Raw genomic sequence first — 23,680 nt, 5'->3', positions numbered from 1 at the left:
TACAGCCATCAGGTCTCTGTTAAGCCTCTTATGTTTCATTCAGAACAAATCATTATGCTTTTACACTGATAGATGGCCTTCAGTCTGATATGGCCTACATATGTCTGGGGATCTGGGCAGAAGAGATGTTTGTTACAAGACGAGCAGTGCAGCATATACACACACACACATGCATGCATTCAATGCATGCATTAAAAAGTTTAAACTTTGTTTTATATTAAATGTAAGAAAGAACAAAGCTTAAGGTGCTGTGTGGAATTTTTTTGTTTTTTTTTGACTGTACGAAAGCACAAAAACCCTAATATGTTTGCAGAGATTTAGGAAACATGCGAAGTTTATATACTTGTTTCTCCAAAAAACAATGTTACAGCCAGTTATTCTACTTTGAAATGTGCGTACCATGCCATAATGTCTGTTTTTGTTTTGTTTTTCACTTTATTAACAATCACTTCCAACACAGGATATTTGGTGAAAATAATAAGGAAAAAAACCAATGAATGCATGAAAACTTGAAATAATTTCAGTGCTCACTATTCACCATTACATCTTGGAACTTGAGACGATGAATATTTGTATTCTCTTGGGAATGTTTGTTTCGGTCTTCACTCGCTCTCCAGCGCATCCACGTTTGAATTGGATGCCAACGAGTTTCCTCAGGCACATTTTTTGCATGTGCATTCAGTTTTTTTTTATTATAATTTTTTTTTACGTAGGACTTGTTCAGCCAACACTGATTTTTTACTTTGACTTGATTAGACTGACTGAGCGCAATTAAATATGTTACGAATATACATTTTTAATTTTATTTGAAGACCTTGAGCTATGATTAGTACAATGCATCTTTTTGCATGGGGATCTGGAAGTCATTATTTCAGCCAATATGTAATTGTTAGTTTCCACAATTTTATAAAAAAAAAAAAAAAAAAAATTATTACAGTGTACTTCTGTTAAATTCTAATTTGTAAAATTTTATATTCTGGATATCATGATGAGCGTGTTGAGATCATGTGCCTTTTTTTTTTTTTGTAAGTTCTGTCTGAATTAATTTGCCCTATAATTCAATCAGCAAAAGAGATGTACTGTAGCTTGGCAAAAAACTTATTATGCAATATCCACAAAAGAGTGTGAAATTCAACTCATTTTGTTGCAATTGAAATTGTTGCAGTACAAATTGTTCTTAAACATGAGATAAATATGAGACGTTTGATTTTACTCTGCACTGGAGCGACAGCTTTGGATGTTAAAATCCTCTGTTGTGTTCTTCCAGGGGGGTTTTCTTTATGGTTATTGTTCTCTCAGCCATGGGATGAAGCCAATAAGTTTGATGGGCGATTCAGCAGGGGTAACTGCTACTATTACTCTGCCGTGTTTTGTGGCAGGATGGCTGTCCCTCAGGAGTCCTCCAGCAATAATAGTTTACAGTAAATAATGCTCAGCACTTGACCGTTGTACAACGCGCCACAGTCGATGAAGTCATTAAACACTGGTCCAGCTGTAATGAGAGCAGACGGGCTGGAGTCGGCTTTCAACTTTGCTTTTGTCCGCTGTTTAAAGCAGGTTTTGTGTACCTGGCGCAGGTAATCATCGTTGACTCATTCGACTCTACAGCCTGGTATTATTCTGAGAAATCAGATAGCCTAAAGTGCACTTATGATCTCCATTTAGCCAGTTCAGTCTAATCCTCAACTAGTGTTCGTTTTCAGGCCTTGTTAATGTTTTTTAGGGACAGAAGTTTAGTTTAAGGCATGTAGCCTATATATGATTCTGATTGATTCCGATTCCACTTAAAGATTCCTTTAACAAGCTGCTATTATTATTTTTAAAGGAGCACCAACACCTTGAGTAACTATTCTTTAATGATATGCTCAACAAAAATAGTGATTCAAGCATCCAGGTGATCTCTGGTGGCCTGTACACATAAGGGCAAGCAAGCTCACACTACAGGACTGTAAGACTGTCTGTGGTGTTCACACTACACAACATGGTCATAGCTATTTCTTGTCATAGTAGCACGCATACTATACAAAACAACGCTGACAAGGTGCACAAACTACAAGACATTTGGTCAAGGTAGTCCGGACCAACAGCAGAAAAAAAGGGTTTTTTTTCACGAACTTCATGCAGGCGTTTGTGGTTTTTCCATTTATACCATCTGCACTGTGATTGGCTGGATTACTTCCACCTCGTGGTTGTACACACTAAAAGATTACGTGGCGATAATATCAAAGTAGTTTGAAAATGTTCCAAGTGTCTGCCAACGCAAAATCTAGCCAAACGTTGTGTAGTGTGAGCTTGCCTTAACCTGTCTCAGATGTCATCTTTAATATGGATGAGGTCAGTCAAATGCACGTCTGTTTGAGTGGTTGATATCTTGATCACACTTTTGCATGTTGCATAACCTTTAATAACTGTATGATTATATGGCTAGTTGCATTGTATTATTTTAATTTAGCATTGTTTTTACATGCTGTCCATGACCCATTTTAGGATTGTGACCCATTAATACAGGGTTTTCCAAATGTGGGTTTGCGAGTTGTTGATAAAAAAACAAATAGAAAAAAATAAATAAACAATTAGTAAAATAAAAATGAGGCTGCACAATTAATCAAAACAAAATAATAGTAATAATAATAATAATAATAATAATAATAATAATAAAGTATAGTGATAATAATAATAATTATTATTATTATTCTAATTATAAATAAGATTTCAGATTTATTTCAATTGTGCAGCCCAATTTTTTAATTTGACATTTAATTTAAATCATTAATAATATAATAATTATTATTATGATTAGTATTCCTATTATTATTTTTTATTTTTTTTACTGTTATTATGAATAATATAAATTATGAATGTCATTAAATTTTTAAAATATTAGCCTAACTTTAAAATCTCAGTGTGTACTTCATGTAGATATTTTACTTAAGGCGTCTGGCTGACCATTTTTTGTGTAATCCCTGCTCTAATGTATAAGATACCTAGATGAAGTTGAAGTCCCATGTAAAACACAACAGATATTCTATATTTTTCTGAATTAGTTAAATTATTATCCATGTAGCTCAATTTTAGTTTTACAGAACTTTTCACAATGGACATGTTTTGAATAAGCTTTCCAGACAAATATTGCAGTAATAATGTCTTTAATTCTGAAAGGTCCTCATTTAGCAGTTCAGTAAAAAGAAATGTATGCCTCAGTATATTTGTCTCCTCATAGCTGTTTTCTTGACTGTGAAAGATGTCAAGCTGTCATTTGTGTCTCCTCTTCTTCAATAGCACATTTATTCAGGACACCCGCAATGCATGTCGCACTCAAGTGACTGAAAATTTTGTCACAAGGTCGTCACGGGTCAGTGGTGTCACAAGACGCCCTCAGACCACTTCTCGGCACAGCTGCCAGTGAATCATATCATTGAGCGTGTTCATCCAGACTCAGAGAATGTCTCATATTGTCATAGTTCAGCTGTATTTAGCCTGTGTGTTTCAGCTGCCCACAATGAGACGGCCCGACTCACTCCACGCAAGACAAACCCTCTTTATTGTGTGTCTCGCTTTCTGTCTCGTGCTCGGCCTTGTCTTTTAGAGCCCTTTAAACCTTTTCTGGTTGGTCAGCTGCTGATCATCATCATCATCTCGTTGTGGAATCCATGAAATTTACAGAACACGGAATCTCACGGAATTTGATAAAAAGTATAGTGCTGTAGACTTAAACACATTGCCTTAGGCCTTGTGTCCACCAAAGTGTTTTAGCCAGCTGAAAACGCTGGGCTCTCTGCTGAAAACGCCTAGCTATGGGCGCTTGAGAGCCTTTTGACAGCGTAGCATTGGTTTCAGTTGAGACGCTTTGCTTGTTATGATACGGAATATCCGCGAAAGTGTTACTTGTATCTCATTTCACATATTTTGTTTCTGTGTTGATTCTATATAAAAATGTCGATACAATGTAACGTATTTTCTCTGGCTCTTGTTTTAAATAGTTTTGTTCCGTTATTATGCTTGTTGTTGTCATCTGTTGACGTTGTACAAGCAGAATGTGGCGGTTGGTCGGTGTGATATTAGTCCCGCCCCTCCTCCACTCTGATTGCACGGTTTGGTAAAGTGACAGTGATGAGCGCTGCGTTTTACCTAAAGTTGAACATTCTTCAACTCTCGGCGACCTGTAAAAAACACAGAGCGCTTCAGCTTGAAAAAAAAACGCTCAGTGCCTCGTTATGCGTCGCTCATGCCGTTTTAAAAACGCGGCGCTCCCATTGAAAACAATTGAAAAAATACGCCAGCCGCGTGAAAAAACGTTTTGGTGGACACACGGCCTTAAGGACTAGTGTCTGTGAATTTTAAAGCACACAAAAGGCTACTGTTGAAATATGAATTCTGCTTGTTCTGCATGTCTCCGTTTTCATGGTGTTTTCAGCGTCTGCCATCTCACACCATTTCATTTGAGAAAACTATCGTCAGATAAACAAAGAAACTCAAAGGTCTTTGGCACTACAACCCATCTCAAAACGAAGATTGTTAGGTTCTGTTCACATAGAATGTGCTTTTGAATTCCTCTGTGCTGTTTTTCTATTGGTTTTCTATGTAAACATGCACTACATGGATGTCTCTGTTCCACTCACATCTTTTACAGTATCTTGCACATAAGCACCATGTGTTTAGAGGACTGTCAAGTTGAACTGGTTTAAACTCGTCTTGCTTTTTTTTCTCTCTCTCTGCACTGTGTGTCTCAGTTTTAAATGCAAAAACACATTCTGTGTGTGAACAGTCCATTATTGATTTTTCAGTGCAGTCCTAAACTTTTTTTTTTTTTTCCTCCACAGGTTTCAAGTGCCCCGTCTGCTCCAAGTTTATCTCTTCAGATGAAATGGACCTTCATCTGGTCATGTGCTTGACAAAACCTAGAGTGACGTACAACGGTGAGAATGTTTGTGTTGCTGCCTGCTTCAAGTGAAATGCTTATACAGTGGAAAATATGTTTGAGTCTCTCCTGTAAAGAAAGAAAGGCATTGTGTTTGGATGTATTTCAGGTTCCAGAGGAGAGCGTAATGCTGTAATTATCTCTGGCTGTTGCTTCTCATGTTAAGACCTGGCAGCCACCTCTCACTGTTTTATAGTCCACAATCTATCCGGCATAAACGGAACGATTTGGCTTCACAATAGGGATTGGTGATTTGTTGCAGTGTTGTGCAGTCATGTTCAAACATCTAATTTTCCAGCGGTTGCAGTTCGTTTCTTGCACAGAAACATGCAGTGACATGCTGTGATGAGGAGCTTTATTCATGCTGAGTTTGTGTTTTATGATGTTTCTTGCAGCTTTAATATATTTAATGTTTGTTTATTAAGGCAACGTGTCTCCTCGCACTGACACACAGACATTAGGCAACTCCTGTCTATCCGACTGTTAACACCTGGTACTAAGTGGTGTAGTTCTGGGCAATTTAGCTCAAATAATACCTAATTATTTCACAGCTTTTTGATAATATTCAAAATTTATATTTGTGCAAATCCTAAAATCCTCTAAAGAGTGATATTATTATTATTATTATTATTATTATTATTATTATTATTATTATTAAGCTTGCAAAATAAAACTTAATGTCTTAAATGCTTATGTGCTTAAAGGCCATAAATGCTTGAACCCCGATAATGCTGCTTGCAGCTTTAATTATTATTATTATTATTTTTTTATTATTATTTATATTATTATTATTATTATTATAAAAAATCTATTTTTGCATTTGCTCTAAAGGTTATATTATAAATTTCCATAATAATAATAATAATATATCACTCTTTTAGATACATTTAGAGGAAATGCATAATTATATATTTTAGTAATAATAATGATAATATTTGTGCAATTAATATTTCCTCTAAAAGGACTTAAAAGTGATTTTTTATTATTATTATTATTATTATTATTAAAATGAGTATTTGTGCATTTCCTTTAAAAGAACTCAAGTTATATTTATTATTATTATTATTATTATTATTATTATTATTATTATTATTTGTCAAGACAAGGAAAGGTCAAGAAACTAGTTTAATGACATGCTCTTTAGAAAACTTAATGAGCAAATAAAAATTTTTGCAAATACAATTAAAACCCATGTTGCTTAATTTTATATCAACAGCAAAATTATGTGATTGAATTTGGCCTGCCTATGAGATTTATGATCAGATTTCATTGACTGAAGGGTCTGTGATTTTGTGACTTAATATTGATAAGGCACAAGTAAAAAGTCTACACTATTTTGCTCCACAATAAAAAAATAATAATTCACACAGCAAACATGGCATTTTGAGTGGATTGCTCATTGTTATTTAAGTCAAGCCAGTTTGGGTCTTTGAGGGTCTAGTCCTGCCTTGTGTTGCATAAACTGCTAAGACTAGTTTTACAAGTTAGTCATACATTTATTTTTTTCTTTAACACTGTTCATAACTTGAAGTCCGTTAAATAAAAGTGTAGATTGGTCTTATTTGATACCAAACATGTTAAAACTGATTAACTTACTGCTAGTTGATCATACTAAGACACAGTTGCTATGTTTATGCAACTGGCCCCTGATCTTGTACTGTCTGTTGAATGTGAGTCTTGACCTGACGTTAGTAGGCGGTGTAAAGGGCTTCATTGGCTTTCTACTGACTCATTTATCATTGTTTTAAAAAGTTTATATAGTTAATATCAAATAGAATCTGTTCAGCCATAATCTTCAAACCAAGCGTGAATTTGTCCCCTTTTTTTGTCTGAATCTTTGTCATCTTGTTTTTATAGCCCTTTGTCATGATTTTAGGCATCGTCAGTTTCCATAAACTCAGCAGGACAGTTAGAGTCCTCCGTGCAGATGGGGAATGTGCCAAACCGAGAGATGTTATAGTGAAAAATCTGATCTAAAACAACATGAGATTTCCAGCGGTTAGTGCCGTGTCTGCCAGGTTTGTGTGACGGAGAACAACCATTGGGGGAAATAGTCAAGCCTGATAAAGTCATCGCCATCATTTGAGAGCTGAATTTACTGAATAACAAAATTATTACAAAATATACATGAATTAAAGATGATTTATGTGCAAGGCTTTATTAAAAAAATCCTTTTCTTGACACCACTTTTTGGTTTATTCCATTACTCACCCTTAGTTTTTGAAATGAGAAATGCCCCCCTGGCTGACTGACGACAACAGCTAATTTTAGTACATTAACACAACAGCATTGAAGGATGCAAATAAAGCAGCGGTAAAATGAAAATCAATGGGGCTGGTTGAATGAGGATCATGTCTTTCTCTAAAAACCTCTGTGGACAATAACTACATGCTGTTTTATCCTTCCATAATATATCCTTATCCTCAGTTCTTCTATTTGGTGTGTTTTAGTATATTGGTAGGTAAGTGTACTGAATATTATGCAGTATAAACTAGTTTTCCAATCCATCCGCAGGACATTTAATCTCCGTAATGTGACTTATTTATGATTGAAATGGAGTATTCAGCACTAAAAATGGCTATGAATAGTATTGTTTTTTTCAAAGGAAACACTCTTTCTTATAATTAAAAACAAATTGTTAAAGGTTTAGGTATGTTACACATATACATACATAATTCATACTTAAGAATTGTGCACTTACTAGGATATTTATCAGGGAAGCAAATATAAACTCTTATAAATTATGATTACAGGTTATCTTTAAAGTTATCATGAAGTCAAAAGTTACTCTATTTACTTTCTTAGCTCGTGTTATTTTGGTCTTGGTCTCATTAAACAATTTGTCTGTGCATATTATTATAAAGAAAAAAATGTTTGTCTTTATAATCTTTCATCAAAGTAGAGAACAAATAAGCTGCTCTCTTTCTTATTTTACAATCACCTTCCAGTCAACTCCTCATGGATAAAATCAAGTTCTGTCCTTCGGTTTTTCAATATTCTGTTTTACTCAGAAACATGTCAGATTATGGAATATAAATGGATAACATTTACCTGGTGAACATGGCAGGTTCCTGAGGCTTTAGAGGGATATAGCAGTGTGTGTGTGTGTTTGTGTGTGTGAGTTTGTCTCTCCATCTCTTGCCTCTCGCTGAAGCCCACAGAGCACCAAACACCAGATGCATGCTCTCCCTCCGGGGCCCGTCTCAACACATGGCCTCTTCTGCTAATCTGGGCCAAACACACTCACAGCACCACACGTAGAGCACTTGGCAGTGAACATAATAGGGCAGGTGATGAATAAACCGCTGTAGTGTCTGTATCTTCACTTCAGCTTTCAGACGTTTGGAAGGACGCGCTAGTCAGGAACCAGATGCTTGCCACATTTATTAAACACTCTCAGCAAACAGTTCATTAAGATTTATTAGTTGAACTCAGGAGATCAAGAGCCATTAGATGAGGAAACATCAAGTGAAAATGCCAGGCAATACCCAAAATCACCCCAAAAATATGTGGTGTAGGATTTAATAAATTTTTCCCCCATTATTTTTAAAGCATCAGAAGCCAATTATAAATGGATATTTCATATTAAATTATAATATTTTAAATTAATAATAAATATATTTCACATTAGGAATTTCCTATTGTCCTATTTAGAAAATACTGTATATATTTATTAGAACTGCACGATTCTTGATTTAAACACCCATGTGATCTCATTGGCTCTGCCTGTTAAACCCCTGTCATATTCGATCGCGACTGCCGATGCCGTTGTCATATATAGGTGTGAAACAGCTTTACAAACAGCATCATTATTTCTGTTACAATTCGGATGATCACAGAAGTACTGGGATAAAAGTTTCTACTTCGGATATAAACACTGATGTCTTCAGTAGCGACCAAAATAGAGTAAATCATCTTTTGAAAGTAACTTGACGCTTCAAATAAATGCATCAATTGCATTGTTACACCAGTAGGTGGCGACAAGTGTATTTCTCATTGAATCATTCATTCAAGAGATTCGTTCAAAAACGCTGATTCTTCATGTATGCACAGGGGTGCACATAACTGGTGCTCACGTGTGGTAAAAATAAACGACGCGCAGCAGAAAACATGGAAGGAAGCGCTTTTGAGTACCAACATTTTGGGCCAAAATGTTGGTACTCAAAAGCGCTTCCTTCCATGTTTAGCACCACGTGAGCACCAGTTATGTGCACCCCTGTGTATGCATGTTATGTATTGTATGTATATATTGCATGTATACGTGTGTGTGTGTGTGTTTGTGTGTCTGTATGTGTATGTATGTATGTTGCAAAATCCTTTAACAAAAATGAACAACCTTATATGAAACCAAACAAATCGTATGCTTGAATGTTTCAGTAAATTTAATATTTTGCTCATGCATCACCTCTCAGCATCTTACTCTGTGTTGCATTTATACAATATTTTTGAACGTGCAAACATGTCCGATTCATCTCGCTCTGCAAGAAACTTTAAGCTTCGCATTCCCATGATGCACAGCAGCCACACATGCTGGTCCTGTTGCACTGCTCAGCCTGTGTCGGTCCGTGTCCTGCATGAAGGAGAGCGTGTTCAGCCCGTAGCGGATCCCAGCAGTCAGTGCTGCATGCTAAGACTCTGGCCGTGTGACAGGAAATCCCTCAGCCTCGCCAACTTCTTAAGAGCGAGATTGTGAGGGCAGGAAAAAAGGCTCTGAGAAGCTGGGCCGAATCGATAACTGTCCGCTCTGAGTTATCATGAGCATAGGCTCTGTTCAACTTTAATTAGCTCTTCAGCTGACTGGGCCACTCTGTGACGCATGCGTGCGCGTGTGTGCGGTGTGTTGTGATGTCCCCGTATTGTTGTACTTCCTGTGCCACTTAATCAGAACTGACAAACGTATCAGGCCATTTCAAGATACATGGAGGATGAGCATTTCTTTCTTTCTTTCTTTCTTTCTTTCTTTCTTTCTTTCTTTCTTTCTTTCTTTCTTTCTTTCTTTCTTTCTTTCTTTCTTTCTTTCTTTCTTTCTTTCTTTCTTTCTTTCTTTCTTTCTTTCTTTCTTTCTTTCTTTCTTTCTTTCTTTCTTTCTTTCTTTCTTTCTTTCTTTCTTTCTTTCTTTCTTTCTTTCTTTCTTTCTTTCTTTCTCTTTTGAATATTATTGTGGAAAATAAGGGGCTTCAGAGTCGAAAGGTTTGAGAAACACTGGTTTAGAGGGTTACATTTAGGGCCGAAGCTTTAGGCTGTGTTTACTGCAAGTCTTAATGCACAGATCTGATCTTTTGACCATATCTGGGGGGTTTGTTCTGCCTGTTGACATTTACTTTAGATATGACTGGTATCTGATATCTGTGTTTACATTAATCCCCGCCCAAAATGATTCTGTTGGTGATCGCTTTGCGACATGGTTGACCCTCGGGTTTTGAATGGCCGTACTAAAATGATTTTATAATTCACGTTGGCATATATTATAATTATTTGGCAGCATGGATAAGTTAAACGCTGTCATGGATGTTTGTAGCGCAAAATCTGACTTGAATTTGTTTAGATCTAGAATTCTGAAGTGAAATGAAGTAGATTTGTAAGGTTTATTTGAATGAACGTTTCTTACATTTCGATCTGTCAGATGCAAGTAAAAAATCTGATTTTTTTTTGTGCCCGTGTAAACTTAGTGTAGTTATTTCTATTAACCTTTAGACACAATATTTTTTACAATTTGCACTTTTTATTTTTTTTATTTTTTTTATGTATTATATTTGATACATCAGGATTGTATGGCTCATATTTGATGATATAGTTGAATATGAAGTGAAAGAAACACCTACATTTTATTTAGAAAATAAAACTGAGCCAGACTGAGCAAACATATGCAATTTGGTTCAGTTGCTGATATAAATATGGTCAAAAAAATATTAAATTCTGATAGTTTGTAATGTATCAATGAGATCTTTATGACAGTATAGCGACTACTTACATAATGCATATAAATATCAGTCGTCTCCTAATAATGTCTTAGTAAGATGATATTTAAATGCTTAGTTTATATAGTTTCAAAACATATAATGCAACGCAATACAATGATGATTGAGAGATGAACAAATAAACTAATCAAAAACCTGATGGATTATATTTGATGCTCTCATTTGAACATGATTTTTAGTAAAACTGCTAAAAAAATAAATAAATAAATAAAAAGTATAAACTATCAATCAGACAACAGAAGGCATATAATCGATTGTGTACATCAGGTTTTTCAAATTCAAAATTTTTGATAATGTTGATCCTTTAGAGGCCATAAAATTTTGTGTATCAAATATGCTAGAGTTGCTTCATAGGGCTTACTTCCTATTGAGCGGCTTGACAAACTAGTTTCAAAGTCTCTGTCAGCTCTATTTAACACTTTATCATGTTTAAATCTTCTCAGCAGAGTTTACCACAAAATCAGCACAGGAAATGCTGAAAAAGCCTGCAGGTTTAGTTCGTGTCTGTTATGAGGTTATTCCTGTTTTTTAGCTTGTCTTTGTTTATCTATAGTTACATCTTGTTTACATGACTCGACTCTAACCATATATGCTAGTGATCATCTTGTATCTCGGTAACCGGGTCGTCTAATCTCCTGCTTAGTGATCCATCAAGGGTTGTCCAGCTGCGACATGCATTTTAAGTACTTTATAGGATCTATAGATTTCACAGTAAGGGTGCCATAATGTCCTTGATCATCCTAATGATACAGATGCGGTGCTCAGTCCCGAGGTGAGATGGGGTGAACCGGCCCCTGAGAGGGTGAATAATTTGCCGATCTTATGTTAAGCCGTAGGGAATAGCGTCACCATGCCAACCACGCTGCTAGCGACCTGCGACCTTTAACTCGAACGTCTGCGGCGAGACGTGAGCTCGGATCAAATACGGGATGTTTGCTTCCTGTTCTCGGGGGAAATAATAACACGCTTCAATCACAGACGCACTAATAACGGCATGATCATGATGTACATGAGGTCGCCACTCATTTGTCCTCATGTGACCAATAGTTTGCTCTCATTTAATCTCTGATTTCATATAATGAAAACTTGTCTAGGTCATACCCAAAATAAAAATAAAACTGATTATATATTTCATAAAGGAACTGTCCATTTTAGGACCCTCATTATATTTTGCTGTGACATTATTTTCATAATTAAGGACATTCTCATGACTAATGCATACAGATGTTTTTATCTCTTTGTTTTTTGTAATTCCTATTAGTCTCAAAGGTAATTAAACATCATTTTACTATAATACAGTAAATATATACTATACAGGGATGTTTGCTTCCTGTTCTTTGGAGAAACTAGAACACACTTTAGTAACAGTTGCACTAATAATGATTACAGAATTTATGAGTTCGCCACACATTTGTCCTTGTGTGACCAATAGTTTCTCATTTAATCTCGAATTTGACATTTAATCTTCTATAATCAATTTGTTTTTATATATACGTTGTAAAACATTTGTAGAATTTACAATTTTCACTTAGAAACTGCTAGTAAATTTCACAAATAATTACAAAGAAATGGCAGGTAACACATTGAATTAACCGTGAACTTTTGAAGTAGAAAGACTGAAATAGTATTTTCTTGTAAAACCTACTCCCCAAATTCTTTGTTTTATTTAAAACGTTACCTCTTCAGTGTCAAGGACAGTGTCTACAACATCTGAATTTTGTTGTAGAATGCCTTGAGTTGTCTATTCTGTATCAGGTTTACTGCAATGTGAATGTGCTTTGATTTAGTTGGTCATGAACCCTGTTTGTTCACGTGAGAATCAAGAGTACAGGCTCTTGTACAGTTTCCCTGTGTGTTTTCTCTCTGATGAGTGATCAATCTCATCATGCTCTCCAGCGCTGTAAGTAAAACATGCAGGTGCCTGCCTTCCTGAACATAGACCACATAGACCACATTTCTTTCCATACTGCAGCAAATTAATGTTGTTTTTTTTTCCTCTCAGAAAAGTGTTCAGTTGTTGTAGCTGCAGGTTTGGGAATGGGGTTTATCAGCAGAAGTATTGCCCCAGATGAACAGCAGAGGAGAGAGAGATAAAGAGGTAGTCAATACTCATCTTTCTCGTAGATACAGACCACAAAAAGAAAAAGGAGAAGAAAATCTTCCAAAGTAGACAGCCACAATGCCCTTTTGGATCACTTATTTAAAGGGATTAGCTGATAGATGTAATTAGATTTAGAGGTCGGCCAATACTGATGTCTATAAGTTACAGATGATGATTTCATATACTGAGGAATTAAACGGGGCACTAAAAGGTACAAAAATGGCCCGTTTAAAATGTGTGCAGTGATTGTTTTTTCTTATCTCATGAAAACTTGTCCAGGTCTTACCGAAAATCGAAAGAAAAATATAACGGATTAGGCTATAGGCTATATTTCATAAAGTAACTGTCCAGTTTAGGACCCTTATTTTTTACTTTGTGACATTTATTTTCATGACAATTAAGCACATTTCACTCTTTTGCGTTTCACTTTTTTCATTCTGCAATGCATTTACATGTACATTTATTTATTTAGTAGACACTTTTATCCAAAGTTACTTACAAATGAGGAATATAACAAGCTATTGATAGAAACTATCAAGTAATGCATACAGATGTTTTCATTTTTCAGTGCTTTTGTAATTGATATTATTCTCAAAGGTAATTGAACATTACTTTAGCTGTAATGCACTAAATATGTAATAAAAAAATAAAAAAATGTCATTTAAAATATGAATAAATATGCAGTGCAACAAACTGTGGTGTACAAATAATATGTTGTTGTTTTGCAACACACTAATGAGAATAAATATATTTTGGGGGCTAAATGTGCTTAATTTTTGAAACTAATGTCTTAATGCTATTTTCTTTTGCATTTTGCGTAATTTTCCTTTTGATTTTGGGGTGAATATGACCCGGACATCCCGGCAGTCTCTCTGTGTCTGGTGTTGGTGGATGTGCCCAGTTAGAAAGCGCAGGGTCATGATGAGGGTGTGATGTGGATCGTGACATCATCTGTGCAGTGAGGCCAATCAGAGAGACACGAGAGAGGAACCTTTACAGTCACGTCACCTGCCAGGCTTCCCTCTGCGTTTGTGTGTCTTAAAGGGCAAAGTAAAGCCTGTTCAGCGACTAAACAAGAATTCATTCATTTTCAGTGGCTTGCGGCGACAAACATTAGCGACTGATGTTTCCAGCAAGTTCAGATCAGTTTAACTTGAAGACTTGAAGGAGAAGTTATTGCTTATACGATACGGCTTTGAGCATGTACAAGGTAGATATTGATCGGCTTGTGTACTTGCATTTGCAGCACATGCAAAGTGTGTGTGTGTAAACTGTAAGCAGGCGTTCATGTTTACAGTGTCTCTCCCGGCGTTCTCCATGGCTGTTTGTTCCCGTCACTCTCTCAAGGTCATGACTGCTGGTTCTAATCACTGCAGTCGTACGACGGGTCGTACAAGTTCAGTCCACATTCTGCCTGTGTCAGTGTCACTGACACCACAGCTGAGCTCTGCTTACACACACACACACACACACACACACACACACACACACACACACACACACACACACACACTCACAGCATGTTGTCTTCAAGTATCGCAGTCAAAAGTTTATCTTAAAAACAGAATCTTATTGGTGTGCAGGACAAATAAAATTGTGCCCATGAATTTCCCTAAGCACAACCTATTTTAAATTCAATTTTAATGGATTAGTTGGAGCAGTGTTTTAGCAGGGTATTTTTTCTTTCTTGTGATATTGTTTTCATGACAATTTAGTATATTTCACTCCAACTTCTCATGATTGTAATGTATTCAGATTTTTTAAAGTGCCCATATTATGCTTTTTCGAATATTAAGCAGTCTGTGAATGTAGAAGGTCTGCAAAATTTTAAAGATCAAAGTGCACGACAAATAAAGTTATTGTCTCCTAAAAGAACTCGTAGATTCCAAACTGACTAAACAAGCCGTCAGAAATTCCAGTCTCACTTCCTGCTTGAACCTACGTAGGTTTGTAACAAAGTTGCATAATGCAAGTCTATGGTCTTCATTGGCTGCCCGCGAACATCATCTACTTTGACCTGCCCTCAAACACTGTAGTTGTAGCTGAGCCCTGGAAGAGTTTGGTTTGTGTTGTTCATGTCAAGAAGAAGCTGTTTTCTGCACTGCAAAAGCAAATCCACTTTCCAAGCACTTCCATAGGATAAGGACTGACGCTGTCATTATTGTTAGTATAACTGTGTAGTATCAGGTGCTGAGGAAGCCTCTGGAGCTGAAATTCAGATATGCTAATGAGCGTTTAGTTTCCCACACGTACTGTAAGTGGTAGACCAATCACAACAAACTGAGCCATCTGACCAATCAGAGCAGAGTACACCAATCACAACAGACTGGGCCATCTGACCAATCAGAGCAGAGTAGACCAATCACAACCGACTGGGCCATCTGACCAATCAGAGCAGAGTAAACCCTAGGAAAGGAGAAGTTTAGAGACTGCATTCTTGGGGAAAGGGGCACTTAAAAAAAAAGAAAATAAATAATAATATATTTATTTATTCATTGTGTGTGTTTGTTATTATTATTATTATATGATTTATTCCCATAGACTGTAAAAAAATATGGACGTAGTGTCTGTGACGTCACCCGTAGGTTTCTGAAGACCGTTGCCATCTTGGCAGCGTGTCACTCCCGAATTTATTTATTTTTACAGTCAGACAATGAGCTGAGGTAACGTGACGGCTAACAGACAGCAGACAAACGGCTAATGATGACTAATGACTACAGCAGCAGGAATCCATCTGTCACTCAAATGTGGACACCCTTAATTATGCAGAAATTTAAGGCTTAATATAATTTAAACGGATGAGTTATAAAAAAATCCACCCCCCTCACAGTTGTCATGAAGGGCAAAATTAGCTGTATAGACCAAAGCCACTTTTTGCTCCAGGCTGTAAACATGTATTTTTCTGCTGTAAAGTTGGGCATTTCAACATGGGGGAGATGCAGATTTGACTCACTTTTGCAGCCAGCCTCAAGCGGCCAGTTGACGAATTGCCATTTAATTCACTTCCGTGTTGATTTCAAGAGAGAGACTGGGAGGTTGCCGCTTGGTTATTCCTGGTACTCTAAAAAGATATTCTCAAACATTTTTTTTTTTACTGTAATACAGTAAAGGCAGTACAACAAATATGTACTATTGCTAAAATACTTTTTTTTTTTTTTTTTTGCATTCTCATTTTCCAATAAGATTTTATCTTTTTTCGTTGAAGTAAATTTTGGAGCTTATTTGTTAATAAACTTTAATTTCTTTTTTGATTTGGGGTGAATACAGCCCGGACGCATTCTTGACAGGTTTTTAGTGAGCTCCATCCCAACGGGCTCTTATATATTTAAAATTATACAAAATATATATTTTTATGATTTATTTAGATTTTGGTTCTTGTTCTTGACGGGTGAGATTGGCCCAATAAGGCCAGCTCAGCTCTTGGTTTGGCATGTTATCCATGTGTTCCCAGATCTGGAAAGTTCTCAGTGGGAATTCAACCCTGTGCACTTGAGGTCAGTCGCTCAGAGTCCATGCGCCGCTGTCATCTGCCGTCTCATGTGACCCAGTGTACAGCTCATGCGCCGGCCATAACGGGAAGGTTTATCCAGTATTATGTAACAGTTAATGACTCTGTTTATTTTAGCCAGCGAGTGTCGCAGATGTCACAGTCTCGGCGGTTTAACAGCGTTCCCAGTGACGTTCACAGCTCTAATACGCATCTCTGCAAATTGCTCATCAAGATGGTGTTAATATTACAGGAATACTCTGAAAAATAAAAAATTCATCTCATTTGAACCCATTTAAAATATAAAAATTATTCATGAAGTATTTGGTAAAATATATTCTTCAGAAGTTTCTCTTTCAAAACTCAGGGAGATGTAATGCAGTTCTCAGATTTGTTTCATTCAAGTATCAACTTGGGCTGAGATGTTTCTAAAATTCATAATGGGAAATAAAAACAGGCCCAAATGAGTCAGTACATAGTTTTACAGTAAGAGTATAGAACTATAAAATTAATTAATGAAATCAATTTATGAGAAATGTTTGAGTTCATATTGTGTAGGCAACATTAATTCGCACACTTCACCTTTAAGAGTTCAGGACACGCATATAAACGTCACTGTCCTGATAGATGAGAATAGTGTGAGAGCTGCAGCGCGGCTCCATATAACATTACGACTCTAATCCGGTCGGTATTTGTGTCGGATCATTTCTGTTTGATTTATATGTTTATTCCTTGGGAATTCCCGCCCACTAATGAACTCTAAGTCATATTAGCATATGATGATGATGATAATTTCCAGTTAGACTATTAAGATCTCTGTTTGCTGAATGTACAAACTCTCAGATACTCAAGCATTGATATTGACATTAATTTTCTTTTCTTTCCTCTTAAGTGTTTTTAGGAAGTCCCTGGTTATTAAAATCATGAAGTTTGTGTATATTTTGTTTAGCTTTTGTTTACCACCTTCACACTAAAGGTATTAAAGCTTCTAAAACTTGTTACTAAAAAGTTATGCTTACTATAGTTAGTGTATATAATTTACTACTTTATAATAGAATTTAATTATTTGTGATCGACAGTTGTTAGATATAATATGACAAAGTGTTTTCTTGCAACCACAGTTTGCTATGGGAGAATACTATACTGGAATCTTGCATAATACTAAGGTTTTAGCAAAAACACATACGCAGTCGGTGTGAAGAGAGTCAATTGAGTTTTTTTAACTCACTGAAGCACAAATTGCTCAGTTTCCTCTAAAGTTTATTTGCTTTGTTCTGAACAAGAAGTTTAATGCAAGACTGGGACTCTGAGAGTTTCGTGTTGCATGTCATGATTTGTTTTTGTTGCGTGTGCTCAGTTTTCAGTGTATAAGGAACATTGATTCTCCATCAATCACTAAAGCGTGGAGCGATATAGAGTGGAAAGCAGCAGTGACACACACGGACTACCACGGTTCACATTCATCTGATCGATTACCGAACATTTTATCAGCATGTCTAGGAACACGTGTCAGTCTTGTACTTATGATTCATGTCAGATGCAGAGGGAAATGTACGCAGGAGACTGAAGAACCGATTTTAAAATTGATGCAGCATTTTAAAACGCTCATGGTTTGCATGTAAACTAGATTTGACATTTGCTAAAAATGAGTTGCTGATGTTGTTGAGGTGCTGTGGGTGGTTGTCGGGGTATTATGTGGTCGTTAGGGTGTTGTGAATGGTTGCCGGGGTGTTATGTGGTCGTTGGGTTGCTGCAGGTGGTTGCCAGGGTGTTATGTGGTCGTTAGGCTGCTGTGAGTTGTTGTCGGGGTATTATGTGATTCTTAAGGTGTTGTGAGTGGTTGCCGGGGTGTTATGCGGTCATTAGGGTGCTGTGGGTTGTTGTCGGGGTATTATGTGGTTCTTAAGGTGTTGTGAGTGGTTGCCGGGGTGTTATGTGGTCGTTAGGGTGCTGTGAGTGGTTGCCGAGGTGTCGTGGTCGTTAGGGTGTTGTGAATGGTTGCCGGGGTGTTATGTGGTCGTTGGGTTTCTGCAGGTGGTTGCTAGGGTGTTATGTGGTCGTTAGGGTACTGTGGGTTGTTGTCGGGGTATTATGTGGTTCTTAAGGTGTTATGGGTGGTTGCCAGGGTTTTATGTGGTCGTTAGGGTGCTGTGAGTGGTTACCGGGATTTTATTTGGACGTTAGGGTGTTGTGAGTGGTTGCCGGGGTGTTATGTGGTCGTTAGGGAGTTGTGAGTGGTTGCCGGGGTGTTATGTGGTCGTTAGGGTGCTGTGAGTGGTTGCCGGGGTGTTGTGAGTGGTTGCCGATGTCGTGGTCGTTAGGGTGTTGTGAATGGTTGCCGGGGTGTTATGTGGTCGTTGGGTTGCTGCAGGTGGTTGCTAGGGTGTTATGTGGTCGTTAGGGTGCTGTGGGTTGTTGTCGGGGTATTATGTGGTTCTTAAGGTGTTGTGAGTGGTTGCCGGGGTGTTATGTGGTTCTTAAAGGGGCATTCCACCCATTTGAACATTGTTTTTTATTTAAAGTGGGTCATATATGTAGTCGAAATGTAAAATAAATTTTGAATTTGGTGCCTTCCTGACAGAGGAAAGACAAAAAATAACTTCAGGACGCATTTGTATGAAAGACAACAACTCCCACAATGCACCACATTGCACAGCTCCGCAAGCCACTCCCACTAATCCAGAAAGCGCATATCTGCCTATAAGAGAAATCACTCTTCCGTCTACAAGGCTAGCTACCACCAGAGCTTGAAATTCATTTCACATTCACACAAAATGTCTAGTTAGTTGGCGAACTCATTAGTGCATTACTCCTCGTTTGTATTTCTTTCGAAAAGGTGAATTATTGCATGGTACCTGGATGTTCAGTCAGAACATATGCGGTGTGAAACTAGGATAGTTCTCAACACAAACGTCCGTGTCCTCGTCTGATTCAGAGATTTCGTCCAGGAGAAATTGTCATCGTTGAAATTCTTTGCCGCAGACGGACTCTATCTCTGTGTTCGTAGTTGCATCTTACAGTCTATGAGTTGCATAGTGAGATCACCGGCGCCACCAGTCCGCCCTAACTCGAGCCAGTCCGGGCTCCTCGTCCGCGGCAGGCAGGTCTTCTGCCTCGGCTGCTCTTCGCTATAATGCGGCTTGTAAAGGTAGCCACAAACACCTGATTCAAGCATCAGACTTCCGAAATCCTCTTCTTCTATATCATATTGAGCACTCTCCTCCGCTATTGTCATAACTTTACATCTGTCTCCACAGCGCCTGTTAGCTTAGCTTCAAACAAGATGGAGGATATTGCTTTCAGTTTCAGAGAGTAAAGTCCCACCCACTGATCTGTAATAGGTCTGTAGCGTGAGCGGGTCCCGCCCCTGGGAAAGATGAGGAACTAGTGCTTGTAGTCTCAACAGAAATCCCCCCCTCTTACACTTCCTCCTACAATGACGCAAAATGACGATTTTTGCGTCATTGTAGGAGGAAGTGTAAAAGGTAAATAACAGATTTCTCCCGTCTCAGGGGAAAATGAGAGAGTGTTGCACGACCATTCAATAGTATGACTGGGTTTCTAACATTGCAAAGCTTAATGCAAATGGGTGGAGTGTCCCTTTAAGGTGTTGTGGGTGGTTGCCAGGGTTTTATGTGGTCGTTAGGGGGCTGTGAGTGGTTGCCGGGGTGTTATGTGGTCGTTAGGGTGTTTTGAGTGGTTGCCGGGATGTTATTTGGACGTTAGGGTGTTGTGAGTGGTTGCCGGGGTGTTATGTGGTCGTTAGGGAGTTGTGAGTGGTTGCCGGGGTGTTTCATTTAATTTATTCTGAACCTAAAAGTCCTACAAGTACCACAACCTGAACTTAGCTCAAACTTTAGCACTATTCCCTCAGGTTATGCAAATCTAGTTTAGATTCATATAAAGCACAGTCACATGTCTAATGAATATTCAGCTGTGTGAAATGAGGGCCTTCAGGCTGAAGAGTGTAAGTGTTTATATGTAAATTCTCATATGGTCCCGTGTGAAGGGCCACAGGAGTGTGTTCACCTGACACATTAGCTCTTATTTTTGCTTCAGTTTTCAGCCTCAAATCAAACTTGATCTTATTTTACTTCATAATGTTCCACGTCTTATTGTGAATAATTCATCAATGCATGTAACTAAAAAGTTTGTCTTGATAATCTATTATCACAAACTCATTTGATAGACACTTTTCACCATCCAATTAATGAATTTTTGCTCATTTAATATCTCATTTCATGCTGAAATGCATCACATTACAGATGTGAAATCGTTTGTGAGTGTTTGATTTGGACCCTGTGCAGTTCTTCTGCATGTAAACAGCAGGAACGAGTCAGTGGTCGGAAAAATTGGTCTTCAGCGCCACCTTCTGCTCATTTATAGAAGAGACTCCCACATGTTGGGCCTGATTCATGAAACGCAAGTTAGATTGTTGTCTTTAATTCAAAGCATTTCAGATGCCATGAATGATTTACACAGAAGTTTCATGAAAATTATTAGATATAACAGTCATTGATCTGATGTGTTTATGCAGCGTGACTTGCATTTATTGACTGTTGACAGCTCTTCAGAGTTAAAGCATGTTCATTTCGTGTGTGTGTGTGTGTTCATTATATATTTTCCTTCTCCAGTTATCAAATGAAACTGAAAAAGTCATGAAATGGAAGTTCTTTGGCCACAAACTATGCCAATCCTCCTGATTTATGAATTACTTACAATCTTTCAGAGTTTGATTACACTCAGAGAGTGTCTGATTTTGAGTGTTCCTCTTTGTCGTTTCTCAGAGGACGTCCTGTCGAAGGACGCAGGAGAATGTGCAATATGTCTGGAGGATCTGGTCCAGGGAGACACCATCGCTCGCCTGCCCTGCCTCTGCATCTATCACAAAGGGTAAAGCTCTTCATGTGTGTGTGTGTGTGTGTGTAAGTGACGTGAGTTTGTTTTCTCTTATATTAACACTGCTTTCTTTCAGCTGTATTGATGAGTGGTTTGAAGTGAACCGATCGTGTCCTGAACATCCTTCAGATTAAAAGCGCCTCTCTCACCTTTGCACAGGTAACACACATTCACACTCCTGAATCAAGTGAATTCATGTGTACATCAATAATGTCAGAGAGATCCATTTCACTTATTGACATGATGGCATTTAAATGCATGTGCTTTTAAATAAAAATGAACACTGTATATGTTCTTTAAAAAAAAAAAAGTCCCTAGTCATATTGGTTTAATCAGCACACTTTATATAAAATGTTAATATAATGTCACATGTAATGACATGATGTTAAATGCTATTCAAAAAAATCTAACTGCATGAGTCATTTTATGTCATGGTAAAATTGTCATATTAACTGATTATTTATGAATCTGAAATCGGTGTAAAAACAGAAATATGCATTACTTTAGAGTTCAAAACTAAAGACTCAATCTCTCTAGCTAAAAGAGTTTCATGTTGTCTTCAACTGCATGCAGTTATTATTATTATTATTATTATTATTATTATTATAAGGCAAGACACTCCAGGTCAATAGTGTAAAAAAAACTAACATGAGGCATTATATAATTAAATATACACTAATTTGTATGCATTTCCAGAATATAAATATGAACATTGGTTAAAGCCAGGATCAAAATTCAGTTACAATTTATTTCAAGGTGACGTAATTACATTGTACTTACTCAAATAAGTACTGATTAATATTAATTAACTACACGTACCTACTAAAGAGTTAATGTTAGGGTTTGGTTTAGGGTTAGTTGCTTGTAATTATGCATAATTTACTGTTATTACTATAGTAGGTACATGTAGAAAAGTGTAATTATGTCACCTTAAAAGAAAGTGTTACCCAAAATTCTTGTTTCATTTTGTGCAACATGTGGTTTTTACATGGATATCTCTCTTTTTCACAGTAAATAAATCAGAAAATACTGTCTACAGCCATAAAACATAAATGTTCACCATGTTTCTAGGAATAAAATGTTCTATAAATCAGGCGAATGATATAAAAACAAACCTCTATGTAAAACCCTTCAGAAAATAGATATGAATAAAACTATAAAGCTGAAGCCGAAGTGAAGATTTCTGACTCATCGCCTGTAAAGATATGTATTGTCATTGAAATCTACAGACGCAAAATTGATAAAGTGCAATAAAATAAATGTGTTTTTTTTGTTTGTTTTTTCACTAGTCTGAAAGAAGACACATTATGGAAGCAAAATGGCCAAAAATCTCAAAGTTGACCAGTTTATATAAAAAAAAAAAAAAAAGGTCTTGCCTTAAATCATTCTAACACTCTTTAATTGTTTGCGTTGTGTTTCATGTCTCTAGCCTCCTGGTCGTGAGAAGCGACGTGTCCCACTAGCGGACAGCAATGTGAATTCTCTTCCTCCTCACAGACACTGTGACTTTGGTCTCTTCAGGCCGAGCAGGACGGTCCTGATCACAGAACGTCCCTCTCTTCTCGTAGCACGACTCTCCCTAGTCGCCATACAAACCCTAGTGTGCCAAAACTCATTCAGGGAAACTCTTTCCACATCGCAGACCTATGAAAACCACAATAGAGGACGAGACCCTTGAGATTTTCTCCTCCATTGCACAGTTTTCCAATCAGAAACTTGTGAAGAAGGCTGATCTAGCAGAAGTTCGTTTCATTGGCTGTTTTACGTTCTTTGATTGGCCGGACTCGGGGTCAGCTGACTCTTATGTCGTTGATTATTGGATGATCGGGTGATTGATTGTTCTGCAAAACTTTCTGGTAAATGGGACTGTGTCTCTCAGTGCCTTAATTTTCAGATCTCAAGGGCCTAAGTGGCTGCGTTTCGGATGTTCGTAGAAAGACACCTGGATATGACGGACACGTGACCCCCTGATTCAGGTCGGCCCTGAGCCATACTGAGAAGTGCCCTGTCTTTCATGACGCTGACGCGGTTGTGTTCGCATTGGAGCCGTTTTCTCTCTGGATTCCCAGATGGACGAATGTCCTGTACATCTCGAGTCTCGTAGCAATATCTGTCAGATAAAGATTCACTGTAGCCTCTCACATGGTTCTCCATGATGTCTGAACATCTCAAGATCACTTATGCAGGTGCATCACATGAACATTCAACGTTTTGTCTTGAGACAAATCTGGGCCTTAATTCAACACATTATTTTGGGTGAATCTCATCAAAACATGTCCAGGTCAAAATCAGAAGAA

At 37.4% G+C, this 23,680-nt stretch overlaps 1 protein-coding gene across 2 annotated transcripts in view; it reads left to right on the top strand.

The window, feature by feature from the left end:
- Nucleotides 1-23,451, top strand: part of znrf2b (zinc and ring finger 2b) — a 40,382-nt gene extending 16,931 nt beyond the window's left edge. Inside the window, exons 2-5 of one of the 2 annotated variants that reach the window (XM_079895135.1) lie at nt 4,821-4,916; nt 21,272-21,377; nt 21,460-21,542; nt 22,813-23,451. In XM_079895135.1, the coding sequence (XP_079751261.1) occupies nt 4,821-4,916; nt 21,272-21,377; nt 21,460-21,517 (260 nt within the window). In that variant the 3' untranslated portion in view covers nt 21,518-21,542; nt 22,813-23,451. Of the gene's footprint in view, nt 1-4,820; nt 4,917-6,794; nt 6,960-21,271; nt 21,378-21,459; nt 21,543-22,812 lie in introns of those variants that run through there. The other variant, XM_079895136.1, reaches the window with a different exon arrangement.
- The last annotated feature ends 229 nt before the right edge of the window (nt 23,452-23,680 follow it).

Source organism: Squalius cephalus (assembly GCF_949319135.1).
Source record: "Squalius cephalus genome assembly, chromosome: 15".
Classification (NCBI taxonomy): domain Eukaryota; kingdom Metazoa; phylum Chordata; class Actinopteri; order Cypriniformes; family Leuciscidae; genus Squalius; species Squalius cephalus.
The sequence above is the reverse complement of the archived record's forward strand: the minus strand, read 5'-3'. Positions and strand labels throughout refer to the sequence as shown.